This window comes from Schistocerca americana, chromosome 5 (assembly GCF_021461395.2).
Source record: "Schistocerca americana isolate TAMUIC-IGC-003095 chromosome 5, iqSchAmer2.1, whole genome shotgun sequence".
NCBI lineage: Eukaryota > Metazoa > Arthropoda > Insecta > Orthoptera > Acrididae > Schistocerca > Schistocerca americana.
Genome location: NC_060123.1, coordinates 677,590,940 through 677,614,178, shown reverse-complemented (window position 1 = coordinate 677,614,178; position 23,239 = coordinate 677,590,940). Strand labels below are relative to the sequence as shown.

Sequence of the window (23,239 nt, the reverse complement as noted above, 5' to 3'; positions counted from 1 at the left end):
TGGGTCACCACTTGTTAGACACTGCTTGAATTATGGCAGTCTGACCTTTTTCATTATGTACTATCAATCTGAGTGATAAAGCCCGAATTAGCACTGTCAGGAATCAGGAACATAAGAGTAATATTTTCTTGAATTACGTGCTCAATTTACGGGCATGAGAATATATTACTGTACATGGACAAGAGTAAGCTGTACAAAAGTCAAAGAATAAACACTATCACTGCTACTTCTGTATACAGTGTCAGTGGGGTGGGGGAAGGTGTATTTCTGCTTGTGAGAGCATGGAGGGATATGGTGGAGACAGGGTAGGTCTGGTAGTAGGTCTGGGAGTTTTGAGGGATGGAGGGAGGGAGAAAGAGCGGAAATGGAGAGAAGTAGAGGAGGGGAAAAAGACTAGTGGGTGTACTGGTGGAATACAAGACTGTAGCACTGGAGTGGGAGGTGAAGGATGGAGACTAGAAAAGGTTGAAGCCAGGGGGATTACAGAAACATAGGATATATTGCAGGGAGAGTTCACACTGCACAATTCGGAAAAGCTGAGGCTGATAGGGAGAATGTAGGTTGCACAGGCTGTGAAGCAGTCTTTGAAGTAAAGCACACTATTACAGGCAGCATGTTCAGCAGCTGGGTGGTCCAGCTTTCTCCTGGTGATGGTCATTCATGCTGACAGACAGATTGTTGGTTTTCATGATCACGTAGAAAGCAGCACAGTGGTTCCAGCTTAGTGTGAAGATCACATTATTGCTTTCACAGGTAGCCATGCCTTTGATAGGGTAGATGATGCCTGTAACCACACTGGAGTAGGTGGTGATGGGTGGATATATAAAACAGGTCTACTGCAGGGATGTGAGCCATGAGGCAAGGGGTTTGGAGCAGGGTTAGGGTGAAAGTGGAAAAGGGCATTGTGTAGGTTCAGTGGGCAGCAGAATCTTTCTGTGAGAGGCGTAGGAAGGATAGTGGGTAAGATATTTCTCATTTGAGTGCATAACAAGAGATAGTTGAGACCCTTTTGAGAACTGATTGTCCTTGGTGGTACTGAGTCACAATGGGCATGCAGAGCATCGATGTGTGCAACAGTATGTACATAAAAGAGCAAAAGGTATTGATTAGGGAAGAATATTTGATAGAAGTACAAAATAAGGGTAGGAAACAAAGAGAGCAAGAGGGGAAAAAAAGCAGTTTCAATAGCAAGCACTAATAATAAAATCTTTAAAAAATGAAAATATAAAAGAATGTAGCAGTGCTACAAATCTGAAATTTAAGTGAGTAACCTTTACATTTTATATATCTTTACCTTTGGTCCATGTCATCAGCTATGCGCTTTCCTCCTACCTTCCACATAATATCAATTGGTGTGTCACCTAGAGCCGTGCACTGAAGATGTGCCTGCTCACCCTTCTCCACTTGCATTTGTTTTGATTTCTGTGGAAAGTATGCCGGAGCTGAAATATGTAGTTGAAAGACAATCATCTGCATATTTTCCCTGAGAAAGTTTTAAGTATATCATTAACACTTTTTCAGTGGTTAGGTATGTTAATAGACAAAGTCAGTGTCATGCAAATGTTGTCTTTCCGCATGTACAGTCTACAAGCACTGTGAACAATACTACAGCATACTTTTAAAATCAATTTATGCAAAGAATTGTTCTCAACATCTCTTTGTATAAGCTGAAATTGATGTCCATCTTCATCACTTCTTAGTGACTAATACATGATGTTTAGGTTTCCAATGAAGACTTGTAAATTTACTTTTATTTTAAATAGACTGTGCCACAGTTTTATGATTGGTGCTTTGACTGCCAGGATAAGAACTGTGCAATGAACTATGATGGGAAGAAACAGAATAACACAAAATATTTATCTTTTTCATTATCAATAAATTGGATAGAGCTCTTATACTTTCAGAAACAATGCACCAAATATAAAACAGAGCAGTGTTAACACAGCATTGAAATAACAACCTGTTTTAAGCTAAGACAATAATTGTAGCAGCTTTTTAAAAAACCACTTCTAGTGTGGATGACAGTTTAACAGATGGTTCAGGCCATCTAAATTTCTAAATACTGAAAAAACCTTGAAACATTGGAGTTTGTAACTGAGTATGACCATGTGCACCATGTATGAAAATCTTCTAAATAAAAGTTGTGTAGTCTGTATGTCATTTGCATATAAAACAATAGCAAACAGTACAGAGTCAGATGTTAAAGGCCAATGAGAATATCTAACATATTAAACACCATGGCAAAATACAGTACATACCATTAACTTTCAGAAATATGACTTTGCTGACTCCAGTTCCAACCTCATTCTTAGCTTCACATAAGTAGTATCCTTCACTGTCTTTGCTTATGTGTAAGAACTCAAGTGAACCATTACGGTAAAAATTTACGTTTGGTTCATATAGAAATTCTTTATATTCACCAGGATGTGAACCTGCAAACAAGAGATTGGTTACTAATATTTATTTCATTTAATTCTTTGTGCAAGACAATGATTACTGCGATTTTTTCCATGGGTAATAAGGGAATAAAATCAATGAAAGTTGTTATAAGCTAGCAACAACTGGATTTAGGTTCAAAAACTAAAATAAAATGAAAAGCAGTGAACTGAAAGAGTTCTCACTACATTCTCCACAAAGGATGTTAGGTGCAGAATAATTTCATAAGGCAGGTGTGAGGAGATAATAGTCACTGAGTGAAAGCTCATGGCTGTAAGGTAGTTGGTCAATAAGGCCCCAGCAGAAATGCTGAATCTGTGGACACACATTGTAGTGGAAGAGAATGACACTGTAGTGGAAGGGAATGACAGTTTCTCATTCCATCATTTTGGGTGTCATAAATCAGTTTGTGGACTGTTTTTTCATTACACATGAGCTGTAATCGTTGACCCACATCCATGACATCCACCATAAGAATTCTCTTTTCACTCTAGAAAACATTAGTCATCATTTTCAACTTATTAAAACGATTATTGAAGTATTTTTTTATTTTGATGAAGTTTAATGACTACACAACACAGACTGTCATTTTGATTCCATGTTGGTGTACAATATCCACATCTCATTGCCCATAATAATACAGGAAAACAAGTCACTTCCATCTTGTCAATATCAGTCCAAAAGTGCTCACACATTCAGCATTCATTGTCCTTTGTGCTGTCTGGAAAGCATTTTCAGTAGCCACCTTGTATACAGTTTGCAATAGCCATGCTTTTCTATGATAATCGTGATGTGCCAAACAGGAGGAATACATCAGGCAGAGCAGCAATCATCAACCGTTGATCAGATCACAGTTTTTTTTTCCATTTATTGGACAATTTCAATGGTAAGGGTTTAGAGTCTGTCACTCCGCTCTTCACAATACACATTTGTATGACCACTTTTAACACAATACCTGTTGATTTTTTAGTGAGTTATGACCCAAAAAATAGTAATTTTTATTAAAAACATCTTATAATCCAAGGCATTACATACAGACATATAATGGTAGTTTTGAAAGAACATAATAATGAGTTACAGATTTTTAAAGAGCAGCATTAATAACATCCTGGGAATACTAATGCACTAGACTTTGACTAAAACATCCTAAAACTAAAACTAATTTTTCAGTTTCTGTGTAGATATGAAGTAGAGCCATGTATTTTAAAATGGTTTCCTGTGAACATAAATCTTGGAGGAGCTGGATGGGGTACAGTTCACATATTTATATCACTGGCAAGCAATTCTCAGTTATCTGACAAACTGTCATCACTTTCAGTCTTTAATGAAATAAAATCACATTATTCTTCACTTTCTGAGCTGCTAAATTCAGTGTCAAATTAAGGATCACTGCAGCTAGAAGCACTACCTAAACAATAGAGGACAGAGCTTGAAAGCTTATGTCTTATTGTTGAGTAACCAAAGCTGCACACAGTAAAGATGATACCTAGTTGCAACCACCTCAACCAGAACATGACAGCCAGGCTACAAATACGGGACTCTTTAGCAGCCAATCATTTAACTATCAGCACTGAAATGGGTATAAGAGAGGTTTCAGTTTTTCAAAAGTCTGTTCTTAAGTTGCCTGAGTATACTCTGGATTTTAAGATTCTGTCAAAATAATAAAAACAAAATAAGTTGGGACTTTATGTTATGGCATTAAAGTCCTAGCACCACTGTCTAACCTTTCTATCACTAATAACCATAGGTTCATAAACTAGGCCCAACTCCTGGTGACTATGAGCAGCTATGCATACAAAGTGCAAATTACAAAATGCACATCACAACTGAAGAAGTGCTGCGTGACTTTATTCTGAGCTGCCAACATTTAAACATAAGCAAATGGCCATTACTATTAGAATACACCTTATTTAATTTCTTGTCTAGAGCAAGCTGCTGTCACAAAGCCAAACTGTGTTTCTTTAAATATTTGTCTACTTTATTGTTACACTGAAATAGGACAACAATCTAAATAGAAAGGTCAAAGAAAAAATATACAGTCGTAGCTTTCTTCTTTGGGTGCTATTTCTTCAAGCAAGGGGGGCAAGGAAAATTCTTCTCAGTTTTCAGCTGTTGTAATTAATGATTCTGAGTCACCACTGGAGATTTCACAACCATTAAACTACTCTCTGTCCAGGTTCACGTTTTCCTTCTATCTTTTCATCTATCATAAGTTGCATAAAGAGGTACAGTTTGCTCTGTAGACTTGGTAAAAATATTCTATTTTTCTGTGTTTTTCCCTTCTTTTTTTTTCATTCCTTCACAAATCATGTTCTGGAAATCCCATCCAGATGGAAAGCCTTCAAGGATTTGGAACTCAAATCCTGCTCTTCCTGAATGCAAGTCTAATGCTTTAACCCCAGTAATATCTCATCTTATCATTGGTCATCATCTACCCACATAATTTTTGCACGCTGCAGTATGTACACATTTTAATTCACTTTCATCATATTTATTGATGAAATATTGAATATTTGGGTTCAACTCCATACAGGAATACTTACTACACACCAAACCTCATTATTCACAAGTGCATGTTAAACTGAAGATCACAAATGTGTCTGAACTGCTCCAAGTTGTTTAAATATAGCTTTTCTGTGTCAATTCTCATTCTTATTTTTCTAATTTTTTTCTGTTAAGAAACTAGGCATTTGTTTTGGTCACTTTTGTTAGTACATATTCATCTAAGTTTATAACTGTTTTAGTTATTTTTTTCTGGTTGACAAATATTAAATCTGGTTTCTGGAAATTGATTTTAAGTTAAAACTCTTCATTGCTATATTTACTCTGTCTAGAAAGAATCAAGGAGAAACATAGTGTCATCAGCATGAAGGATGTTGTTTAAGTGTAACCTCCGATTTTAATCTTTTTATCACCATTCTCAAGGAATTTCAAAATATGGTTGAAGAATGTCAGGGATACAGATAAATGTATCATTGTTTGGCACTTTGTAGTTTTCTTATGCCACCTACAGTCTTAAAAGTAATGAAGATAGCAAAAGTGTCTGTATTTCACAGTTAGTTAGTGTGAATGTGAGTAATCATACAGTGCATGATACAAGTGCCTCCATGGCCAGCCTAGAGAGGTTGCCTCATAATCTGGACAGATGGTGCAGCATTTACTGTGCTGTGTGCACAACAGCCCAATATAAGCCTAGCACTCCACACCCTTGCCCTCACTTATGTTTACTTGCTTATTGTAAGCCCACCTACGAGACTGTATTTTGATATGTTCTATAGTGATGAGACTTTGTACTCTTTATACTTCATTCTGTGTAACTTTGGATCTCTTCATGTGGAAGCAGAATAAAACTTGGTTGGTGTTACTTCTGTATAATGTTAAAACATACTTGAGGGTGAGGATGGCATACTCTGAATGTTTCATCTCTTTGGTGTGATTTACAGCCAATGTCTGAGTGGAAGAAGTTCTCCAATCTCTTGTGGAACAACAGCAAGCTCTCACTGACCAGTAGCAGGCTCTCTCCATGACAATTTGGCAGCAGGTTGGCACACCAGGTTCCACAGCCACTGATACGACCCCCACCATTTCCTCTGTATGACTGTGAAAAATGACTTTGGCAACATTTTCAAGCTTCTGGAGTCACTGAACCCAATTTACATTTTTATTTGACTTCTTCTTGTGTATATCACCTTTTGTTTCAGCAGGCTCATCTCCAAGAACCTGCCAGTCTCTGTTTTGGTGAAAAGTGTCAACAGCTCTCTAATTATCATTGCAAATGTACTCATGTTATTGCTGCTTGCACTGAGGTTCTATCATTGTCAAAAGTGGCTGCAATAGTCATATGGAGTTTGGGCAGTACAACTTCATCGGCTTACTGGTAGCCATTGTTGCAGTTCCTAACAGAGAACCACTGGAACATAAGAATATTATTTTCTTGCATTACATGCTCAATTTACGGCCATGAGAATACATTACTGTACACAGACAAGAGTAAGCTGTACAAAAGTCAAAGAATTAACACTGCCACTGCTACTTATGTATACAGTATCAGTGGGGTGGGGGAAGGTGTATTTCTGCTTGTGAGAGAATTGGAGGGACATGATGGGGACAGGGTAGGTCTGGTAGTAGGTCTGGGAGTTTCGAGGGTTGGGGGGAGGGAGCCCAATATAAGCCTGTTGCACCAAGCCCTTGGGTTCACTTATGTTCACTGGCTTATTGTACACTTGCCTACAAGACTGCATATTGATGCGTTCTATAGTTATGAGACTTTGTACTGTTCTATACTTATACAGTGTTATTGTGGATCTCTACTTGTGGAAGCAGAATAAAACGTGGTTGGTGTTACTTCTGATGGTGTGTCTGTATAATGTTACAACAGCTACAAATGATCTGTGTTTTCTTAGAGGTTAACTTCAATGAATGAGAGGATAGTCAAGAAAACTGAAAAGTAGTTTATGTGAATCTTCATATTTTCGTGACATATTGACTGAGCCATTAGATTTTGGGTATGCAGCTGCAGAAACTCCATTTCTTCTATTTATATTTCAGCCATATATCTTTTGGCCATCTTCTGAGTGAGCACATTTGTTATTTTAAATACGAAAGCCATCAATGTGCTTGCAGCCACACAATACACAATGGCCTCAGATGTTGTTGGTTAGACACTTGATCCATGTTGGGATATCGATCCACCAATAGGATATGCACAGTAGTGATGTCTTTGCAAGTTGATCAAAAAAAGTGCTGAATTCCATGCTTTGTCCAAGCAGAAACTGCAATCTCCACTAATTAAATCCCAAGCCAAACAAATTTCCACTTCTTCCTTCACCACCGAGTCCCAGAGTGTTGAAGTTCACACTAGAATTTCTACATTCTCGTACAGAGTTATTGGCCTCTGCACTTGAACACAAAAGAAGTGTCAGTGTACATAGCACAATAATTTATTGACTATGTAGCTTGTACACAAGAACTGTTACTTGCCAAATGCAGTGAAAAAAATTAATTATGATAATTTTGATGATACATCCAAAATGAAGGAGATAAAGTTTCTATGCAAATGGCAACAAAGCATAGCAAATGTATGAGAAATATACAGCATTCATTAAAAATAAGGCTGTCCACAAACTGAAGGTTGCTTTGAACAAAATTTTGTTTAATAATTCTGGTCCTACTGGGGATGGCATAACCTTGATTTCCTCTGACACTCTACCAGTTTTGAGAAGAGCTACAGTGTAATATCAATTCCAAAACATAGCGCATCTTCAGATTTTTGACATTAACGAATCATTGTCATGGGTGAAATAACTGATAGGTGACAGAAAAAATCTGCAGACTCACAGACAATTGAACTAAAGGCCTTTGGATGATAGCCTGACAATTACCTACTTAACCACCAAACCAATTATAGCCCTTATTCAAATCTTTTTACCTTAACAAATATTACTTTCTACTTAATTACAACTGTACAAAGTTTAAATTTCCATGAGCTAGAACCTCATAGCAGGGCACTGAGTTTTAATATATGTAACACTCTTAATATCATCAAGAGCACAGGAGCATAAACATACAAAAGGATTTACAGTGTAATTACCAACTGCTTTTCTCCATGTAATACTAGGAACCGGGTAGCCATCAGCTTGGCAGTGCAATGTAACATCTTGACCAGAGGCAACATTTGCGTCAGTTGGTTCTACTGTCCAATGTGGTGGTACTGAAAAAACAGCAACAAATTATTTTTTCTCTATCCTACAAATTTTTTGGTAGCTCTCATTCATTCATACACATGCACAGATACTGTAGTAATTGGAAAAAATGCATACAGTATAGATAATGTACTACACCAGCAAATGTGCACCCACTTGCCTATTTTTGTTTCTAAATCTACTGGTGTCCATGGAAAATTAAATGATTTGAATATTTATTCCATTTGAATAAAACAAATAGAGATAGTTATTGTCTTGGACAAATCAGTAAACTTTTACACAGGGATCTTTGAAAGTCAATTTCCAAAAACTTTCATATTAATTTGAAATAGTATTTTGTTCAATTAATAAAAATTCTGAAATAATGCTATAATTGACATGGTTGTTGCCTATATGGAGGAATATTTATTAACATTTTGTAATCAGTAATTGTATTTGAATATCAGAGACAAGCAATTTTATTGAAGAAAGATGAAGTCTGTCAGTTGCTGTCAACATAAAATACTAACAATATAAGAAAATTTGAAAATTACAATAAAATCAACGTGTTAGAGCAGTTAAACAATGGATCTGTTCTCATAATACAATTAAAAGGTTTCTAAATAGCAACATATAACTCTGATAAACCTTAAATTGCTGTAATTATTCGATTTTAGTATTGCAATAAGCAAATCTTTCTTATGTAAGAAACGTACAGCCATGTGTGTAATAACAAAAAATTCTGAAATAAGCTTCATTTTTATAATCTGTATTATTAAGAATGTAGCTGAGACTTGAGGCACTTTGCTTAGAAACATTTTATTTAAGGTAATGGGCAAAATTTAAGATTTGGAAAAAACTACATGCACTTGAAAATCAGACTTAGCTTAGAAATTTTTGTTTTAGGATTCACATACCTCATTTGAAAGCCTTGATTCTCTTCTACATTAAGAATATCTTGTATTGCTTAATTCCCACCAAGAGAAGCTCCTTATGATAAGTAGCAATGTACCCTTTTCATAATATTGTTGTTATTCCAACATGGACTTCCCATTATTTTATTTATTTATCTTTCACTCTTTGCTACTTACTGCCTTACTGAAGTGTTGGATCCTCTGTAGTTTACCACTATTAGTCACTATCCAGCAGTAACAAAACTGCTGACCAGAACTCACAGGGGACCACGAGGAGGCAATGCCGTTGACACATCCATACAGTTAGTGCAGACCCAGGGTTCAAATTTGCTTGATGTATTCAGTGTTAAACACAGGTTGCCCCTGGTTCAAGGGCAATTCCAGTGCAACGAATGGTACTCATACTAGAGTATTCACATTGGTGAATATTCTGGCATTACCATGGAAGCTCTAACACAGATTCCCATTGCCAGTATATGCTCATTACTTTTATAGGAGCAACTGGATAGACCATAGACACCTTAGGAGTAATTGCTGTGCAGTTTGCATAGGGGCTCCACTGTAGTCTTTCTAGGGACTGCAGATAGTAGCAAATGCTGACAACTCAAACAACTGCCTTAGCATTTATTCACAGTATCATTGTACTTGTGGTGACAAGCTTTCTCTCCCTGCATTTGATGAGATGTCACTGAGAACGTTTATTCATTACCTCTGCTGCCTACCTCTGCTGGTCAGCATGCACTAGTTACATACAGGTGTGGGATTTGATAGTTCACTGACAACTTTAGGGGTGAATTCCATATGCTATGCACAAGAGTTTTGTCAAGGTCTGGAGGTGCTCTCAGGCACTAATGCAAAACACATCAGCAGTGACTGTTGCACTGTGCACTATGCAACTTACAGGAGAGTGGTAATCAACATGCATGACAGTGAAAGATGCAGAGTTTACAATTCTCATTGACACTAGAAAATAAATAGCACTTTCCACTTTTTACACAGGTATATTCATACTCTGCTACAAGTTTTTCTTAATAATCCAACTACGTGGTCTGAATCTAAATCCAGGTGCAACTGAACCACATCTTCCTTACAACATCTTTACACCAACAATTTATTATTACCATTGGTGGTAGTCAAATGTCAACTTCTGGGCAAGAAGCCTTAGTGATCAGTATGGTGTTACTGTTGTTGCTGAATCACTTGTCAGATAGAAGAGAGTATAGTGCTAGGAAGAACTGAATGAAAACAATCAATTCATTTGGCTGTTGTAAAACAACTGACTCATTCGGTTGTAGTTGTTCAATTATTCATTCATTCTTTTGAGTGAAAGTAGTCTGTGGGAGCAACAGAATGGAAAACAATCAATTCAGTCAGTTGGGCTACTCGTTCATTGTTTTGAATGAAACCCATCTTCTGGGGCAACTGAATGAAAACAATTGTTCAATTGGTTGGACTACTCATTCATTCTTTTGAATGAAACTAATGTGTGGGAGCAACCGAAAGGAAAATAATCGTGTCAGTCCATTGAAGTTTTACCTGTCATTTGTATTATTATTCATTTGTTTTGAGTGCAAACAGTCAGTGGGAGAAATCGAATGAAAAAAATGGACACAGTTGTAGCTTTGCATATTGACTGAATTATTCAGTCTTTCTTTTCAAGTGAAAACAATCAGTAGTTTTTCTGTCCATTGGACCATGTACTCATTCTTTTAACTGAAACCACTCTTTAATTTTTAGCTGACAGAGTTATCCATTCATTTTTCTGAGTGAAACCAGCCTGCAATAATTTAATTAGTTGAACTAAAGCAGTGCTTCATTATACTGACAGAGGGTGGTCCTAAGTGAAGGCATATATTAGGGGCATGCCAATGTTAACATAAGCAGCATACATGTCCATTTAATTATGAAGTGAATGGAGTGATTAATATACTGTTTTAGATTAAACTGTTCCAGCACCAATTAGTGCATAACTAATTAACCTGATGTATCACTGGAGTAGGCCTGCCATCACTTAAACTGCCGACCCCCAGACAAAAATTAAAAAAACCCCAGACATGTGGGTCAAATCGGATTATTATCCCAGAAACAAATGGTCTGTAGATGGTAAGTTGGCTGATAGCCACAGTGTTCCATGAGCAGCAGTGACATTAGAGGGGGAATGTTTCCTCACTTGTGTTTCAGTGCTAATAATGCTAATGGCTGTGTGCCTCCTACCAATCAGTAGATATATATTACACATGACAGTAACAAGGATTTGCGAAAGTGCATTCGAGAGACACTCATATTAAGACATAGTATTAATTAGCAGTAAGGAAAATGAAAGTAAATGAAATCAGTTTTATGCAGCTCAATAAATAGAAGGCAAATGACATTTAAGACATTCAGTTGTCTGGTGGGCAGGGCAGTGTCATGGAGTAAGCGATTGCCCATTGTAGTTTCTCACTGTCTCAATAAAGAAGTATGGAAAATACAGGGTGTTCCAAAATTGTCTTCACAACTCTGATCACATATATTTCAGAAATGGGGATAGATAGAAAAGTGCGATATGCGGCATAATGTTCATATACACCTAAGGTTCTAGTAGCTACTTAAGAGTTCAGTGTGTTAAGATGAACATACTTTCTAGAGCCAAGTTCAGTATACATTAAAAAAATTATATATATATATATATATATATATATATATATATATAAAAAAAACAAAGATGAGGTGACTTACCGAACAAAAGCGCTGGCAGGTCGATTGTTTGTGTGTCTATCGACCTGCCAGCACTTTTGTTTGGTAAGTCACCTCATCTTTGTTTTTATATATAATTTTTCCCACGTGGAATGTTTCCTTCCATTATATTGATACATTAAAAAAATTTTGATATTACAAAAAAGTATGAATTGAAAGTAATAAATGCAAACTATCACTTAGATTTGTTACAAAAAGGCATTAATTCATATTTTATTAGTACCTTCTAGGATGAAGGAATGTGAGCAGGCAAACAGTATCTATCAGTGCTGTAAATTTTCTTCAGCATGTTTGTATTCTTCAACAGCCTTATGAAAACATTCAACTCAAGTTTCATAATAATTCACTCGAGTCACTAACACAGCTTTTGCACTTTTTACACCAAACTGCGTTTTGGCACTGCTCCATACATTACTCATTTGGGAAAATATCCTTTCAGTAACAGCATACTGATACAGGTGAATAAATCATTTCATGATTGTTAAATCCAGGACAAATAAGTTTCCCAAATTAGTTTTGAAAAAAATCATGACATAGCTAGAAAAACTGTGACTGTCACGAAAAAGGGGGTCTGCTGGATGGATGTCACTTTAAATGTGTGTGCTGCCTGTAACACACAGATTATCTAAGCGATATTCCAGTTCCATGTCTGGCCTAGGCTCTTCTCATTAAAGAATGCTATTGCTGCTTTGATGCGAGCTCACAGTTCATGCAAGTCTTCACCAAAGAAAAAAAATATACTGGGGTTCCAAATGAGCTGGGTGTCAGATCCGATCTGTAAAAACCATTACACACACTGTGCCAACTGCCGGAGGGTGGTCAGTCAATAACTAACATGGAAAAATAAGAAAAATCAGCTTTAGGTGTGTGTGTGCCACAAACTGGATATTTCTACCAATTTCTGTTTCTAAAATATACATGATCAGAGTTGTGAAGACAATTTTGGAACATATTGTATGCATATAGGAGAGTGGCTAAACGTGCTTGCTGCTGTGCTTTTAGTAGACTACAACAAAGAAACTATCTATAATTAAGCTCTCCTTTACTGAATTTTAAGTTAAAATCTAATTCCAAGCAATTGAATTTCCACAGGCATGAAAAAAGGTCCAGGTTTCCCCAGACAGTTGTATAAAAATTCCTCCAGCACGCCCTCAAAACTAGAACCAATCCAGGGAAATCTAAATGTATTGCAGCTTTAGTTAGGGACACAGAGGTGAGTGCAGTGGTTCCCAATCAGTAGATATATATTACACATGACAGTAACAAGGACATATCAAGAAGAAAAGAACCTTGCATTGTCTTACAGACAGTTTTCACTCTGTTTTATGTCCACAAATGCAAAATCATTTGAATATTCGCCCATTTAATTGTGTGCAAGGTAAATATTATATACATGAAACTACATCACCACCTACATATGTACAACCCATATTTTCAGTTTCACAGGTGGTGTCATAACTATTAAAAATCCACAAGTGCAAGTTTACAGACTTTAGCCAATGAAGCATTAGAAATTCCTAAAGTACTGGATTATAAACAAGCACAGAAGCTATAAATCAAAGTCAGTGCGAGAATTTAATTCTCCTCCTCCTATGCAGCAATTTCACCAACACTCATTAAGTCAACAGACATAGCCAAATCCCAAAGCCATAAACAAACAATAAAGAAATTTCAAAATTTTACATCATATTACAGACCTACAAGGAAAAAGGTGGGCTTTGCCACTTCTAATAGTGTAGAGCATGTAATTGAAAATTCTATTACTTTTGCTAATGATCTATGGGGTAATTGAGCCATTTCTCAACACGCTACTGCCACAAATTATACCTTGAAACACTTAGTTTTGAGGGCTCTTTCATTTTACGTTCACCTTGAAAATAGCAAAAATTTATAGCTTACATTGTGAAATAAAAAGAAAACTGTGAAATATGGTGAAAACTGCTGGATTACAACAGCTTGAATGTTTGTTTTTCACCTGCTGCCAACAGCTGTTTAGCATGGTTAACCCTTGCGTTACCAAGCAGGGTATTCTTACTACCCCAGGTTGATTTTTTCCCTCTAATAATGTTATCTGAAGGGGGACATGCCTGTGGTTTCATGACTTTGTACTAAAATGATTGACGTTGAATTCACGCTCACGACTGTCTAATTTTTTTGGCTTTATCATTGTTATTCAAGTCATTTATTGGTGGGATTGTGAGACTACCCCACTTGGTATGAAGCTTCTTATTTTCTTATTCGTAGAAAAAGAAGATTTTGGGAAATATATCTGTCATTCATCTTCTTTGTTGAGTTTTGCCATAGATCCAATGTTTGTTATTGTTGCTGGTTACTATTGTTGAGTTGAATTTGATGTTCACTGTTGAGCTGACAATACACAAGTCAGTATTTCATCTGCAAGTAAGGATGTCCAAAGGCTTTTCTAGCGAAGAGATCATGGAAATTCTATACAATTCTGATGTCAGTGACGATGAAAATGAATGGGACATTGATAATGAACTGAATGAATATATGGAACCTCTTGACAAAGACCATATCATAGCATCAGATGAAGCTGATGATGAAATATCAGAAGGCACTACACATTCACGTGAACAAGTAGAAGAAGAAGAAGAGGATGATGAAGAAGAAGAAGAAGAAGAAGAAGAAGAAGAAGACGAAGAACTGGAGATTTGTTTGTTTCTAGAAGTGGACTACAATTTTCTAGTGAACCACCAAAAGGTGGGCAGTGTCGACATCGCAACATTTTGAATGTAATACCTGGCCCAGTGAATGATGGAAAAACAATCAAAACAATAACAGAGTCCTTTTTATTATTTATCTCACCGGAAATCGTGAGCATCATTGTAGAAGAAACAAACAGGGAAGCCAAACAAGTAATTTGTTTGTGGAATGCAGCTCATTCTTCGAACAAAATGACAATGGAGAGATATAAATGCAACTGAAATGTATGCTGTATTAGCAATTCTAATAGGAGCTGGTCAAACTCATGGACATCGCACAAGTGCTTCCTATCTGTGGGGAGGTGATGTTGCCTTTCGGCAACCATTCTTTTCTGCTGCCATGTCAAGAAACCGATTTTTGTCTATACTGAAATTCTTGCGATTTGACAACAGAGACACAAGAACACAGAGAATTGAAGAAACCAAGGACAAGCTACAATCCATCATGGTAGTGCAAGAACTTCTATCCTTATGAATACGTGACTATTGATGAATGATTAGCAATGTACCAAGGAAAATGCCCTAAAAGGGCATTAAAATTTGGGTTTCTGCTGATGTGAAGACATTTTACTTATTACGGATCCAAATTTACACAGGAATGGTGGACAATACTCGGGATGTGAATCAAGGACAGAGAGTTGTTTTGGATCTAATGGAACCATTTCTGAATAACGGTCATGGTGTAACAACTGATAATTTTTTCACCAGTTTTCCATTGGCTGCTGAACTACTAAAGTGAAACACGACATTGGTTGGTACCTTGCATTCCAATAAGAAAGAGATTCCGAAGGAATTCTTGCCAAACAGAAAGAGAGATCACTCTTCAATGTTTGGTTTCATAAATGACTTGACCCTAGTTTCCAATGTTCCGAAGAAGGGAAAGGCAGTAATACTACTCTTTACTCAGTGTAATGAGAGACAAGTGAGTGGTGAAGAAAGTGAACACAAACCCGAAATCATACTGCACTACAACAAAACCAAAGGTGCTGTAGATAATGGGGACAAAATGACAAGAGAACACAGTTGTGTTAGAGGAACGAGGTGGTGGCCACTAAGAATTTTCAAGGAAATGATAGATATTGCAGCACTGAATGCATATATTCTGTACACTCAAAGATTTCCTGAATGGCAGAAGAATAACCGAAGCTGACGTAAACTCTTCATGACTGAACTGACATTTGGACTCAGCGAAGGCAACATGGAAAAAAGAGCCACAAATATCAACGGTCTTCATAAAGATGTACAAGATGCACTGAAAGATTGTGGTATTGCAATTCCTACAGCAGTGATCCAGACCCAGTGTTCCAAGTTACCAATGCCACAACGATGTCAAGATTGCAAGAGAAACAAAGATTGGAAAACAAGATTCTGTTGTGTAACGTGCAAGAAACCTGTTTGTAATATAAACAGAGAAGAAACTGTTACTGTGAAGTGCATGCAGTGCAAAAATATACTTGACTGAAAAGTTGAAAAAAGTCTAGTGTTATTTTACTGCAGTGACTGTTGAAGTACGTAGCTTATTAATTTTCTGTTCGTTGAGTACTGAATTTAGTGAAAGATATAAAAATTTTTTTGTACTTTGTATCTGTGATCTGATTAAATACTTCTAATAACCTGAAAAGCTGTTTTTCAATACTAAATAAACCCATTCAATGGAAATAACGAAATCTGAGAACAAATATTACAATAAAACACAAAACTCTTTTGGTGTAGTCCAAAAACCCTGCTTGGTAAAAATAGAGGTGTGAAAAAGCTTGGTAATGGGAGGGTTAAGCCACACTAACACAGTGCCTTCTAGCAAGCTTACTTGGTGGCTTGTTCCAAAAAATGGCTGATGTGATCGGTGTTTAGCAAATGGGCTGACCACAGCTTCCACTTAGGTTTAATTTGTGTAGTTAAACCTCATACACACTATTTTATTTACAGTAGTTCTGCTCGGAGCCTTTAGACAGAATCCGGAATGTATCATGTCTCTACTGACCGCAGCTGACATAGGCAACTCCATTTGCTGTATACAGCACCACAAGTAACAGGACATTTTCAGTGAACAGTTGTTCATCTTTGTTGCAGTCCTCAATGGTGTTTAATGAATTACAAAGGCAGACAGATTGTTGTAAATGTAACAGATTGCTGGGACAGAAAAACACTGAAATCACAGCAGGTTTAACTTTATTTCATATTCACTTGTATAAATAAGTACTACATATGAAGGAAAACTTGTGTGTATATGTGTGCTTTCATAAAACCTGCTGTGTTTACATTACAGCAGGTGATGAGTTAAAGTGTAAATGGCATATGTTGGCAGTACTGCAGAATGCTCCACTTTGACTACACAACATAGTGAACAAGGAAAAGTTTACAAGCAGTACAGTTGAGGTCACTGCCTTCGCATCACCAAAGTACGCTGCACTGCTATTTTCTACAGCTGGAGAACACACACCCTGACATGTCTTTCACCGTAATTCACAATCTTCAATTTAATTCACCATGCTCACCAATGTTCGCTTTTTTCTGGGTGATTACAAAGGAAAGATCTCTCAAAAACACATGTTTTGATGTATAATTTGTGGTCATAGCTTGTTGGCAAATAGCTCAATTACCTTGTACCCATATGCAAATATCAATTTTTTGACGAGTTTATACTTCCTGTTATGCAACTGTGACTTTTTAAGAACTGATGAAATTCATAACCACAAATTATTGTATAAACATTGTATTGTGTGTTTAATTTCCTTCACTTATACAGATTTTACACAATGTATTGAAGAGGATTACAATTTTTAATCATATATGCCAATTACATATGTTTTTGCTCATATTTTTGGGGTTTTAACATATTCCTCAGTTTTGTGTTTTTAAGTCTGAACTGCCTGAAAACGTAAAACAGGGTTTTCACTGTAGTACCCTGTTCCATATCAAGTGATATACTGTATTAATGTTTGGTGACAGTAATAAACACTAATGACATTCCTGTGAACATGGATTGTAACAAAGTTAAGTATTTCATCTTGTTCAAGTGCAATAAAGTGATTCCATATTTTATGAGTTGTAGTATCATCTCAGCCCCTCCAGAATAAAGGTAAGAACCCGCCACTATACCAACAAGTGTTATTTCATCTGGTACAACAGCAGTGATGTTTGTGCCAACTCAGCGCTTACACAATTGGGATCTTTCCACCCAATCTGATGGAAATTCATTGTACATCATGTTTGATGGCAAGCAGACACCTGGCTGGAATTTATTTTAATCATATCTGTTGTTCTTTTCTCCTCCCTGTAACATCAGACATGTGCCACTATCAGTAATTTTACATCTATTTGTGTTTCCATATTCATCATTAAGTTAAATTTTGTTGATTTTCTTGCAGTTTATTCCTAGAGTGTTTCTTCAACATGATTTCCATCTCTCATCATTTCCTGTTGCTCATTTTTTCCCCTTAATTTGTTGATATCCTTCTTAGCTTGTCTCACTGTTTTTACTTTGTGTATCATTGCTCCCCAACCCAAATTGGCATAATTTTTTGAAACTTTTGACGGTTGAAGCTAGCATTTATGCGACTTTTTCCCTTCATTTGTATCTGGTGGCACTTACAAAGTAGGTTTCTCTTACTTACCTTTAACTGTAGATTAATTACAAAGATCACTTTCCTGATAGATGGCTAGTTAAATTTTGGGTACTGGTATAGCAGTCTCACGTTAAACGAACACTTCAGTTCTGCTGAAATGGGAGCAGTACTGTGTGTTTCAAACTACCAGGAAACATCAGTCAATTCAAGTCACAGAAAAAATATCATATCAACTACATTATTATTTAGCATTCAATGATTTTAGTACCACAATGTTGAACATTGAGCATGCACTGATGTATTAGCTATGCACAACAGTGTGCTAGAACATTATAGTAAAAATGTAGTAAAAGTATTTGAACTCTGGGGCAGAAACATACAGAATTAAAAGTACAATAACCTATATTAGCTTTTGTCACTATTAGGTCCTTCCTCAGGAGGGAAATGTGGATAGGCTGATGTTGGTTAGAAAGGGGGACAAGTCACACAGACACTAGTATGAAAAGAAACCATCTTTGGTGAGGACCGTTTCCCCTCATCTTGAGATCTGAGTGACCTCCCTCTGCCTTCTAACATTCCCCAGCCTATTCCTATTTTCTCATCAGTGAAGGAATTGATAGTTCTGACAGCTACGACAGTTTCCTTCAGCCATACTGAGAATTTTGTCTCCTGAAGATAAGTACTGGCCACCCAACTGTCTCACAATTTTATATTTTATTCCAAGTGAATTTTTCTTTTTTGTACATAAAACATACATTGTTGTCATGCAGTTAGTACTTACCTCAAACAGACATAATGTTCAAAAGTAGCGCTAATATATATGGTTTAACATAGGTTCATGCTGTACACATTATGGTATTTTTCTACACATATTACTAATGCCACAATGTTCAATTCCATGTACATACCATTCACTGTCAGTGGAACTGTGAAACTCTCAGAGCCAGCAACATTGTGAGCGACACAAGTATAGTTCCCAGTATGTTTTGAAGTTATTCGTTCTATAACCAGCGATGTCGAATATTCGTCCAGGCGACGGGTTGATATACCATCATCCGAGTTTGTAACAGGTTGCCCATTACGTTCCCAACGGAATGTTATAGGTAGATCTCCTTCAAGTATCTGACAGGAAATTGCTGCTCTCATGCCTTCGCGTAAAAGATTTGTCATAGCTTGAATAGGCAAGATCTTTGGTGGCACTGTAACAAAAGAAAACAAAGTTACAAATATGCTGTTTCCCTAGACAATCTGAATATTTGTGACAGAATCTGAAAGGAATTAATCTGATCTCATACCAAGAACCTGTACTTCAACATCCCTTCGAGCTGTGTGTTTCTGCCTGTTTTGTGCTTGACATGTGTATGTGCCTGCATCTGCTTGCCTTTGGGCATGTTCTATTATTAGGGTACCATTAGGATACACTCTCTGCCTACGATTCATGGGAAGTATATTTCCATCTGAAACAGGTATTATAAATTGCACTTATATATAAAATTTTTGTTTTAGTAATACATTTTTATAGTTTTTTACCTCTCTCCCAGACAATTGACTCTATAGGATAACCAGCAACAGGGCACTTTATAACCAAATCACTTCCAGCCACAGCAGTTATCTTTGGCATTATTCGTATAAATGGCAAACCTGCAACATACACATTATAGTTGGGTGAAAACACATCAATGACACTTTTGTAAACTATCATCTTCTAACTGCTATAGAATGTACACATTATGCACATCAGATATCTATACACACAACAAAATTATTACTTCATGGTTGTTTCTTGACTGAAAATGTAAATGCAAGAAAGGAAGTGTGAAAGCCACCAATCTGCAAAATAGCACAAAGGTTAAAATTGAACTGATAACGTACACGCATGAAGAGCATAACTATTTGACCTGTTTAAAATAACCATTAGTTATTTGTTAAATGTAGTAAGTTTTTCAGCACATATTTTCAATGCTGTGAAACTGCTCATACAATTTTGTAACTTTGATATTTTTTATTTCCATAATAACAGAGATGTGCTTGCCAATACAAAATGTGGCCTTCGTGGCATTTGCCAATTAGTTTGTAAATGTTGCCTCTCTTAATGTATCACTAAAACAATGAAAAATCTTTGGTAGAATATAAGCAATAGAAGGACTAAGGGTAACAGCCCAATGTATAGTTGAGGCATTGAGTGGATGTTAACATGACCAGAGCAGTTAAAGGGTTAAGACAGAAAAGTTGCTAAGCTTTGAACAATGCTCAAGAAGAAGAAGAAGAAGAAGAAGAAGGGGGAGGGGGGGGAAAGAGAGAGAGAGAGAGAGAGAGAGAGAGAGAGAGAGAGAGAGAGAGAGAGAGAGAGAGAGAGTGGGGGGGGGGGGGGGGGGGGAGAGAAAGAGAGAGCAAGCTTGCTAGGTTTCAGATGAACCCTTTAAAGATAGACACACCGCTAGCTGATCAAAAATATCTGAACATCCCTATCCAAATTGGAATTGACCACTAGATGTCACAAAAAGTGGACTCACCACCAGTGTAAAAGGATGCAGGGAGTATTGTGCTGTCAGTAAGGAAGCAATAACAGTGAAATAGCTCAGTCAGAAAAGTCAGAAACTTCGAAGTTGGATTTATCATTGGATATCATCTGAATAACAGATACATCAAGATGTCAACTGTTGGTGATATGACTGTGAAGTGGAAACATGAGGGAAAAACCACAGTTAAGCTAAGATTAGGCAGACTTCGTGTAATGATGGACAGGGATCATCGAGCATTGCAAAAAACAACATGAAATCAGCAGATGGAATCATGAGTGAGTTCCAAAGTGCTAAAAGTAGTCCAGCAAGTGCAGTTACTGTAGGTGTGAGTTCAAAAGAATGGTGTACATGGTTGAGTAGCTCCTCATAAGGCAGACATTTCTGTATTTAATGCTAAGTAGTGCTTGAGATGGGTAAAGAGCAATGCCACTGGACAGTGGATCACTGGTGATCTGGAGTGGTGGATCCTACTATATCCTGTGGCAATCCAATCAAGGGTTTGGATTTGGCAAATGCCTAGAGAACATTACTTGTCACCACGTGTAGCACCAACAGTGAAGGACAGAGTTGATTGTCTTATGCCATGGGAGTGTTTCTCGTGGTTAGGGTGTAATCCCCATATTGTGCTTAAGAAAATGCTAAATGCAGAAGGATTTGGAGTCATTTTACAGCACTGTGTACTGAATACAGTAGGGGAACAGTTCAGAGATAATGATTATCTTTATTAGCATCAGAAGTCACCCTGTCATAAAGAAGCATCTGTGAGACATTGAACAGTAACACTCCTGAAATGGGCTGGCATGCCCAGTCCTGACCTGAACCCAATGGAACACTTTACAGACCAGTTACTCTGGATCCCAGTGTTGAACATCATAACTATATTCTTCAGTGTCAGCTTTTGAGGAAGACTGGGCTGCAATTCCTCCACAGATGTTCAGACACCTTACTGAAAGCAATCCCAGCAGAGTTCAAGCAATCATAAGGGTGAAGGGTCGACACTTTTGATCAGACAGTGTACATATGCACAAATGTACACATAAGCAAATGCCTGTGTAGCTACATTGTGCTGACTGAACACACCATGTTGGGACTGTAGTTTTGCTGGGATACTGAGGTGAGGGATCGTGTCACATGTTGTGAGTAGAAGAGGAGAGAGTTGGGAAGTGGGAGGAGGGGTTGGGGGGGGGGGGGAGGGTGAGGGGAGCTAGTGGCTTGGAGGGAGGCAGCAGGTGTGCAGTATAGGAATGTGGGAGGGACAGGCAGCAGGAGCACAGGACAGGAGTGTGACACATGGGAAGCAGAGGCAATAAATTTTTGCAGCATATAACGATCATGATGTAGACTGTGAGGGGGCGACAGGACAAAGGAAGCAGATACTGTTGGGTAGAGGGTGTTGGTGCAGATTGCTAGCAAAGACTGAAGCCAGGATGATTCTGGGACTGAAGGACATGTTGCAAGGAAAGCTCCCATCTTCATGGTTTGAGCTGGTGCTGTAAGGAAGGATCCAAATGGCACAGGTTGTGAAGCAGTCATTGAACATGAGCAGGTTTGAAACATAGCAAGCTGGAACCTCTCTATCTGCTAATGTTGTACTCTTATCAATAACAATATTTTACTTCCTTTTATGTTACAGCTGTGTCTACTGAACATACCATGTGTATGTTAATTTTGTTGAAATGGGCACAATACTGTACATCCAATATCTCTCATTAATTCATTATTCAAATGGCAATTTCCAACCTGCTGATTATAGTGATATAGTCATATTTGTTTAAAACCATGTTCTTTAAAAGCAATGCATAAATGAAATTACTATAACAGCATCAAATGAGCTAATCATTAGTTTTCAGATGGTTAGCATGACTCAACAGAAAGTCCTGAACACTTGTTTTCCAGTAACTTCCTTTGTGTGCCCAACAACTAAGTAATTTGACTGATATTTATAATTGAAGTTTGTACACACCCAAATTTACTTTTGACATTTGAGCCACTACTCTTGTTTAATCCTCAAAGTCCACAATAAACTTCTGTTGCCTTAATTTTCCTTAAGCATATGACACCTTTCAATATTCACTTTAGCCATTACTTACAAATTTGTATGAATTAACATAATTTCAAATATGACAACTGTACTGTAAACAGGTAATTCACAGTGGAGGCATAAAAATAGTTCTGGGATCTTTTTTACTTTTTAACTAAGCATATATAATGCAGACCAAATTATTGCTGAAACATATTGCTCATCTGCAATAGTAAATTCTTACCTTGCAGTTTTATAAATTAATATGTATCTACTGAAATCGTAAAATATCCTTTCACCTGTCTATAAATAACCCTCCCATTCCTCAACAATCTTCAGTCCAGGCTTGGAATCTTAGTGATAAAACTGAGTAGTACCTCACATTCTAATCGTCTGATACATTAGTGTCTGCCTCCATAACTGAGTGGTCAGCACAGTGGAATGTCATGGAAGGGGCTCAGGTTCAATTCCTGGGCAGGTCAGAGATTTTCTTAACTCGGGGACTGGCTGTTGTGTTGTCTTCATCATTATTTCATCCTCATCACCAAAGTGGTGTCACCAGGTGACTGGTCTACTGATGGGAGGCCGTAGCTGCATACACACATGCGTTCATGAGACTCCATGCAAGTAACAACCAAGAT

General features: G+C 37.2%; 1 protein-coding gene across 1 annotated transcript in view; it reads right to left on the bottom strand.

Annotated features, from left to right (window-relative positions):
- Window positions 1-23,239, bottom strand: part of LOC124616628 (Down syndrome cell adhesion molecule-like protein Dscam2) — a 375,675-nt gene that overhangs the window by 164,061 nt on the left and 188,375 nt on the right. Inside the window, exons 10-15 of the mRNA XM_047144953.1 lie at window positions 19,587-19,697; window positions 19,352-19,513; window positions 18,965-19,255; window positions 8,027-8,146; window positions 2,259-2,432; window positions 1,295-1,442 (exon numbers count right to left, since the gene is read on the bottom strand). Of these exons, the coding sequence (XP_047000909.1) occupies window positions 1,295-1,442; window positions 2,259-2,432; window positions 8,027-8,146; window positions 18,965-19,255; window positions 19,352-19,513; window positions 19,587-19,697 (1,006 nt within the window). The remainder of the gene's footprint in view (window positions 1-1,294; window positions 1,443-2,258; window positions 2,433-8,026; window positions 8,147-18,964; window positions 19,256-19,351; window positions 19,514-19,586; window positions 19,698-23,239) is intronic.